The sequence below is a fragment of the Enhydra lutris genome, unplaced genomic scaffold, assembly GCF_002288905.1.
Source record: "Enhydra lutris kenyoni isolate GAN:26980312 unplaced genomic scaffold, ASM228890v2 scaffoldscaffold1, whole genome shotgun sequence".
NCBI classification, from domain to species: domain Eukaryota; kingdom Metazoa; phylum Chordata; class Mammalia; order Carnivora; family Mustelidae; genus Enhydra; species Enhydra lutris.
The window spans coordinates 13,943,475-13,951,639 of NW_019154085.1; the positions used below are offsets into that span (position 1 = coordinate 13,943,475).

At 54.2% G+C, this 8,165-nt stretch overlaps 1 protein-coding gene across 1 annotated transcript; it reads left to right on the plus strand.

The window, feature by feature from the left end:
• The first annotated feature begins 4,935 nt into the window (after window positions 1–4,935).
• Window positions 4,936–7,880, plus strand: LOC111141425 (frizzled class receptor 7). The gene has a single exon (XM_022493971.1). It carries the CDS (start codon window positions 5,408–5,410, stop codon window positions 7,130–7,132), a length of 1,725 nt encoding a protein of 574 aa, XP_022349679.1. The 5' UTR covers window positions 4,936–5,407; the 3' UTR covers window positions 7,133–7,880.
• Window positions 7,881–8,165: the final 285 nt, after the last annotated feature.

An 8,165-nucleotide genomic window follows, 5' to 3' on the forward strand; every position in this document is an offset into this window, starting at 1 on the left:
TTGGAGAGCTGGTGATTAAACACTTGACAGCATACTTCTGGGGAAAAAAAAAGTCACAATGTTAGCAAAGAGCCAGAGCCCCAAAATATACACCTAACTTGGTTTTTTCTTTTATTTCTAGGACTTGCATCCATAACCAAACTAGGATTCTGCCATCCCGATATTTTGCCCATAGATCACAAAGTATTGCATAAATACTATCTCATTAATCCTCACAGCACCCCAGGGGGAGCAAGAGAGGTTAAGTGACTTGCCCGAGGCATGACAGAAAATCAATGGCAAAACGCAGAACGTAGCCAGTCTGTGCTAACCACCTCTGCCAGCCTTCCTCCACATCCGTGCTGTGCTCACTGGCATTAAACACGTAAGTAGCAATTACCAACAGAGCCTTGCTTAACCTCATAACCCAAATCGCCAAAAGTCTCATTCTAAAGACTATGGTCCAAACGTCTGTCCTTGAGTACAGATTTGACTCCCCAGAATGGCCCACAACTCTCCACCTGGAGATTTTCCCCCAGGATTGCTGCTGGTCTTTTATTAATCAACTTCCTCCACATTCTTTCTCCTTCAAGTCCAATGGCATGTATTTGAAAAAAACGGCTGGCCACAATTAGGTTTCTGTTCTAACAGATGCAAGTAGCATCGTAACCAATCAACATGGGTTCTCACGTCCTAGAGTAATCCCCGCTACTCCTTGAATGTGGGGTGTGGGCAGACCTAGTGAGTTGCTTCTAATGAATAGAATATGAAAAAAGTGACAAGATGTCACTTCCAAGATTACAGCAAGACTGTGACTTAATTGCCATCTTCTGTGTTTTTTCTGTCTGTCTCTCTCTCTCTCTTTCTCAGCACTTGGTCTGGAGAGCAAGGTGCCATGTTATAAGTGGCCTTATAAGAGGCCCATCGGCAAGGAACTGATGTCTTCGGCCAACGGCTAGAGAAGCTGAGGCCTGCCAACAGCCCTGTAATGACCTTGGAAATGGATACTTTGAGACCTGCCACTAGCCACATGAGTGAGTTTGGAAGTGGATCCTTCTCCACTTGAACCCTGAGGTAACTACAGCCCCAACCAACACCCTGGTTGCGGTTTCCTGAGCAACGCAAGCCAGGGGACCCGGCTAAGCTCATCTAGATTCCCAACATACAGAAACTACGATATATTAAATGTCGGTTGTTCTAGGCTGCTAATTTTGGAGGGTGATTTGTTATACAACAACAGATAACCAATGAAGCCTTAAGCTACAAGAGAAATGGTCAAAGGGTTTGAATGACATAACTCACCTCTGCTGGGTGGGGCCTAGCACACCTATCAGCCCTTCAGCACCGCCCTGCTCTTACTCAATCCAGACATCTCAACTTTCCTGACACTGGAGAGTCTGCTTAGGCGTAAGAATGTTCCCATTCTGGGAACTATCCAACACCCCAAACTAAAATGAAAGGAATTCAATGGCATCCTGGCAACTTGAAATTCCAAGTCTTTAATGTTATAAAGTCTGGTAAAAGAGAGGCCAAAAGGGGGAGGTGTATATAAAAGCTGCCCTTTCTCGCCTTGCATGAGTAATTCTTGCAGCTGGAGTTTTCACTACAACCACAGGATTGTGGCACCACGAAGGTGGCCATTTTCAAATCTGGCCTGACATCAGAATGTCATTCAACTAGATAAACCTGGGACTTGGCCAAAATAAGTAGCATTTAAATAACTGCAGCCAATGAACACCATCACTTTTCTGTGAGACCATATGACTATGATGTGAAGAAATAAAAGCCTTTGTTGTTTTAAAGGGCAGGGACAATTGGAAGTTTTGCAGCAGACAGCTACAAAATTTTCCACCCTTAGCTCTCCAAAGAAGATACAGTTAGTGGCTTTGGGAGTTGGGTGTGGAAAGAATTGCTTGGAAAAGAAAATTAAATTGATCCTGGGCAGAAAGTGAACCAGCGTTACTACATTTATCATAGACCCTGAAACAGACTACTTAGCCCCCTATGTTGTGAACTTGCTTTAATGATCTACTCCGTTTTACTACTTAGCTCCTTGAAATCATAACATTCTGGATCAGGCAAGGCATAGAAGGCTACCACGTTCCTCTCACAAAGAGCAAATTTTTATTTTTCAGAATAATTTTTGAGTGGGTTTTAAAAAACCAATTCAAAAAACAAAACACTCCCCCAAATTAGACTTTGCTTTTATGCTTTTTGCATTTGTCCGCCTGGGACAGGGCAACAGGTCTCAGGCCTCACATCTGTGATGCTTTCCATCTGGGGTGGGATTTCTGCATCTGATGCATAGACTGTTTTAAAAATATTTCATTCACCCCTTGTATTTTCTTAAAGGGTTCTCCTTTTTTCTTTCTAAATAATTATCCCTATTACCTATCATCAGCGGGCTCTCTGGGGCTATAATCTGGGGAGTAAAAGCTCATCAACTAAACTGGTTGTAGCTGTATTTGAGACACAGTATTTTACCCTGTGGGTTTTCATTTTATTTGATGACAGCGCTTGCAATTTCTCCCTCAATAAGCAAAGATGACTTAGATCAGTGGCCTGATGAGTAAGCATGAAAATTTGATTTAGAAAAGGAGGATATCCAGAAGCTCACTGAGAGAAAAAAGGATTTCCAACCCCCTACCACACACACTTTAAATGACAAAGCAAAGCAGCAGCATTGTCTTTAAACAACATCTTTCAAGTCAATATCAATGCTCCCCAATGTTAGGTAGTAAGAATAATAATTTAGAAAGAAAAAGAGGAGCCTTTAAAAATATATAAGAAAGGAATAAAATATTTTTAAAGCAAATGTCATTAATCCTTTGTATTACCTTGGAGCAGATAACCTAAAAGAAAACAAATAAGGTCCTGGGTGTGAGGGGGAAACTGATGCTTTGGAAGAAACTGTTGAGGGGCGGAGGGAGAACGTGAGCAGTCCGACACCCTACCTTGGCCCACAAAATTCAGCCCTATAGGTCCATTAACAAGAGTGGGAAAGGACAAAGAACTGTGAAATTGAAGGTAAGATGCCCAGTAAACTTCAGTAATAGAAAACAAATAAAAGAAAAACAGAGGAAGGCCAAAGTGTCCCATGAAAGGGAACCCAACGCATTTGTCTGCGATTTCAGAACCAGTTTTTTTCTTGCTGGAGAAGCAGCTCCCCGGGGACAGCAGAGACAGCAACTTCTGCAAACACACAACCTGACCAGAAACCCCTCGGGGTCCAGAGCCTGGAGCTGAGACTGACAGAAGGAAGGGCTCGGCCCAGAGTAACGTTTTCTCAAGCATAGTATTTGTGCGCGCGCGCGTGTGTGTGACAGAGACACAGTGAGAGACAGATTTAGCCTTTCTCAAACTGTCACTTCTCCTGCATGGGAATTCATGATATTCTTTGCTGCCCAGAGAGAGGGGAGAGGCCCCCCAGTCAATTCTGACCTCCCCGGGAGTAACCCGAGAGCTCACGGGAGCGCCCAGTGTCGTGAGCAGGGCGAAGATTTGGCCGGGAACAAAAGACCGCTTGCCAATCAGAAAACGCCGCTGGAGAACGCGGATAACCTCTCTTTGTGTTTCGAAAACTTCTTAATTAGCAAACGCCCTGCTTTGTAATACGCATTAAAACTTCTCTATGCAACATTTCAACTACAGGATCAAGTCGTTGCTTCTGCAACGAAGAGGGGAGCCCGAAAGGCCGCACGCCCAAGAACCAAGGAAAGCACCGCAGTCGAAGACGCACTTTAAACCGTGCAGAGTCCTGGGCGCGCGGCCTCAGGTACATCCGTAACTGCCCCCCACCCCCGTCGTAGCTTTCCCGTAACCGCTCTAAAGCCGCACCAGAGTTCCAGACTCTGATCCGTGCGCGCGGGCGGGGTGGCCTGGGGGACCGCTGCCCGGCCCTCTCCCTTCGGAGGGGTCTGCACTTCCTCCCGCCTTAAGCCGGCCCCCTCCTACCGACTCCAGTTTCTCCTCGGACGCGGGCCCCTCCTCCTTCCTATACCCGGAGAGGGAGTGAAAGGGACTGCGGCCTCACGTGGTCTGTTTGGGTCAGGGGAGAAAAAAGCGATCTGAGAGGCGCACCCTCTTCTCGCTCGGCACCGAACCCCACATTTAGGATCCAGCTACCCTGAAGCCCCCTGCCAAACCCGGCATTGTCAGCCCAGGCAGGGCTAACGTGACTCCAGGTCACGTCTCCGCCCGGGCGCTGCGCTGTTCTTCCAGCAAAATCCCCTCTCGCTGCGCCCTGCCGTTCGAGATGTGTGTTTTAGTGTACCCGGAAGAGGAGCAAACCTTTAAAGCAAATTCCCTTTCTGGTGCGTTCACCCCCCACCCCCACCCCTCGAGCTAATTCACCGTAAAAGTTTTTCTTAACTTTTCCGTCCCAGCCCCCTGCCCCTCCCCTCAGGAATCCGCCCAGAGCGCTGCAGACTCCGCCCCTCCGGGTCCCTCGCCCGGCCCTTCCGACTTCCACCCAATCCGGAGGCCGCCACACAGAAAACAAAGGCTGCCATTGGGCCGCCCCGGAGCTCAAGGGTCCGCCCCCGGAGCGGTTTGTGAATGGGGGGAGGGGAGGGGGCGGGGCGGCCCGGAACCCTGAGAGCCCGACGCTTCTTCTGGCGAGTTGCGCGACTCCGAGGCGTTACTCTGCGCTCCCTCCCGGCGGGCGGCGGCGGCGAGCGCCGGGATTCACGGGCCGGGGCTTCGCGAGGCTGGAGAAGCCAGGCCCAGGCCGCGGGCACCGGGCCCTCGCAGCTTCGGACGCAGTGTAACTGGATTTCCGAAAAGAACTCGCTGGGCTGCTGGCTCCAAGGCGCCGATCGGACTCCGAGCGAGAATCACCCGTTTGGCAGAAACTTGGGGGCCGTGCTTTTGGGGCTGAGGAAGGAGCCGGGGAGTAGAAAAGGAGGCGAAGGAGGAGGCGGCGGCGGCGAGCGGAGCCTCGAGGCGAGGAGGCGGAGCAGCACGGCCGAGGCGGCGGCGTCGGCTAGCAGGCGGCGGCGCCGGGCTCTAGCCTGCCGGGGGCCGGACTCGGTGTGGGGGCGCGTGCGTTACTGCGCGCCGTGGGTCGACAGACTTTGGGCAAACTTTGAAGGGTAACCGGAGACGCTTGTTGCTCCTCGCCGCCCAAAAAGCCGCACCGTTACGTCGCAGCGGGAGAATAAAGCGGCCCCACTCGGCGCCCCCGGCCCAGGCAGACGGATTTGGGCCCCCAGCGGCTGCTCGAGGGCTGGGCGGAGACGGCTGCGGCGCCCCCGCGGCGCGGGCACCCAGCTGCAGCGCCCTCGGCTCCGCGCCGCCCACGGCCCGGCCTCGGCGCCGGGAGGACTCTCATGCGCGGGGCGCGGCTGCGCCTCCTCGGATCCGAGCCTCTCCCGGCTGCCTCTTCGCGCTCCGCGAGCTGAGAGCGCCGCTGCACCCGCGGCCGGCGATGCGGGGCCCCGGCGCGGCCGCGTCGCGCTCGCCCCTGGGCCTGTGCACCCTGGTGCTTGCGCTGCTGGGCGCGCTGCCCGCCGGCGCCGGGGCGCAACCTTACCACGGCGAGAAGGGCATCTCAGTGCCGGACCACGGCTTCTGCCAGCCCATCTCCATCCCGCTGTGCACGGACATTGCCTACAACCAGACCATCCTGCCCAACCTGCTAGGCCACACGAATCAAGAGGACGCGGGCCTCGAGGTGCACCAGTTCTACCCGCTGGTGAAGGTGCAGTGTTCTCCCGAGCTACGCTTCTTCCTGTGCTCCATGTACGCACCCGTGTGCACGGTGCTGGATCAGGCCATCCCGCCGTGCCGCTCTCTGTGCGAGCGTGCCCGCCAGGGATGTGAAGCGCTCATGAACAAGTTCGGCTTCCAGTGGCCCGAGCGGCTGCGCTGCGAGAACTTCCCGGTGCACGGCGCCGGCGAGATCTGCGTGGGCCAGAACACGTCCGACGGCTCCGGGGGCCCAGGCGGCGGCCCCACAGCCTACCCCACCGCGCCCTATCTGCCGGACCTGCCCTACACTGCGTTGCCCCCGGGGGCCGCTGACGGCAGGGGCCGCTCTGCCTTCCCCTTCTCATGCCCCCGCCAGCTCAAGGTGCCCCCCTACCTGGGCTACCGCTTCCTGGGCGAGCGCGACTGCGGCGCCCCGTGCGAGCCAGGCCGTGCCAACGGCCTCATGTACTTTAAGGAGGAAGAGAGGCGCTTTGCTCGTCTCTGGGTGGGCGTGTGGTCAGTGCTGTGTTGCGCCTCGACGCTCTTCACCGTGCTCACCTATTTAGTGGACATGCGGCGCTTCAGCTATCCGGAGCGGCCCATCATCTTTCTGTCGGGCTGCTACTTCATGGTGGCCGTGGCGCACGTGGCCGGCTTCCTGCTGGAGGACCGCGCGGTGTGCGTGGAGCGCTTCTCAGACGATGGCTACCGCACGGTGGCGCAGGGCACCAAGAAGGAGGGTTGCACCATCCTCTTCATGGTGCTGTACTTCTTCGGCATGGCCAGTTCCATCTGGTGGGTCATCCTGTCGCTCACTTGGTTCCTGGCAGCCGGCATGAAGTGGGGCCATGAGGCCATCGAAGCCAACTCGCAGTACTTCCACCTGGCCGCGTGGGCCGTGCCCGCTGTCAAGACCATCACCATCCTGGCCATGGGCCAGGTGGATGGGGACCTGCTCAGTGGGGTGTGCTACGTGGGCCTGTCCAGCGTGGATGCCCTGCGGGGCTTCGTGCTGGCGCCTCTGTTCGTCTACCTCTTCATTGGCACGTCCTTCCTGCTGGCCGGCTTCGTGTCGCTCTTCCGCATCCGCACCATCATGAAGCACGACGGCACCAAGACCGAGAAGCTGGAGAAGCTCATGGTGCGCATCGGCGTCTTCAGCGTGCTCTACACCGTGCCCGCCACCATTGTCCTGGCCTGCTACTTCTATGAGCAGGCTTTCCGCGAGCACTGGGAGCGCACCTGGCTCATGCAAACGTGCAAGAGCTACGCGGTGCCCTGCCCGCCTGGCCACTTCCCGCCCATGAGCCCCGACTTCACTGTCTTCATGATCAAGTACCTGATGACCATGATCGTGGGCATCACCACCGGCTTCTGGATCTGGTCCGGCAAGACTCTGCAGTCGTGGCGCCGCTTCTACCACAGACTCAGCCACAGCAGCAAGGGGGAGACTGCGGTATGAGCCCCGGCCCCTCCCCCACCCTCCCTTCCCCCATCCCCTAGCAGGGGGAGAGGCGCGGGAAGGAGAGAACTGCCGGGGTGGGGGGGGTCTTGTAACCTCCGTCCCCTCCAATGAGAAGTGACCTGGAAGAGAGATTATATTTGTAGATTTGGGGCCAGGGGTGGGTTTGGAAAAGGAGGCCCGGGTGGAAAGACGGTTCGGATGAAAAGACTTAATGGCAAAGACTTGCAGGATGTTAATGACGGTGATGACGGTAACGATGATGTTAATCGTGTACGGTACGGGCCGACCTGGGCCTATGGCGATTGAGGCCAGCAGAGATGGCTCTGAGTTCTTCCCGGCTCCAGGGCCAAACTGGGACTGTGAGGGATGCCCCTGCTGCAAGACAAGTGGCCTGTCCTCACTCCTGTGAGGCCCGGGTGAAAGGTACAGCTTTGTCTGCGGCGGCGGCTTTGTTGGGAAAAGGGAGGACTCCCTGCGGTGTCCTTGTCAAGCGGTGGTCAAACCATAATCTCTTTTCACTGGGGCCAAACTGGAGCCCAGATGGGTTAATTTCCAGGGTCAGACATTACAGTCTCTCCTCCCCTGGCCCCTCCCGCCTGTTTTTCCTCTCCTAGTCCTTTCAAGTCTTGTAAAATAAGCATTTGGAAGTCTTGGGAGGCCTGCCTCCTAGAATCTTAATGTAAGGATGCAAAAGAAATGAAGATAACATTTCGAGAGGAGGCAAAGGAGATGGGTAGTAGGTATTTCTGCTACTTTTTTTTTTTTTTTTTCCCCCTCGGGAAGGCAGAAGGAAGAAGGTTTTATTTGGTTTAATACTCTGAAAAGAAGTGATGACTTGTTGCTTTTCAAAACAGGAGTGCATTTTTCCCCTGGTCTTTGTTGTAAGAGACAAAAGAGGAAACAAAGTGTCTCCCCTGTGGAAAGGCATAACTGTGAAGACAGCAACTTTTATAGGCAAAGTAGCACAAATCAGAGCTTTCCCTTTGGATGTTAATTTGGCTGAAATAAACATTCCTTTTTAAGGAAAAGT

Excerpts from the sequence above, each read along its gene's own strand:
- LOC111141425 (XM_022493971.1), top strand. The coding sequence starts at position 5,408 with ATGCGGGGCCCCGGCGCGGCCGCGTCGCGCTCGCCCCTGGGCCTGTGC.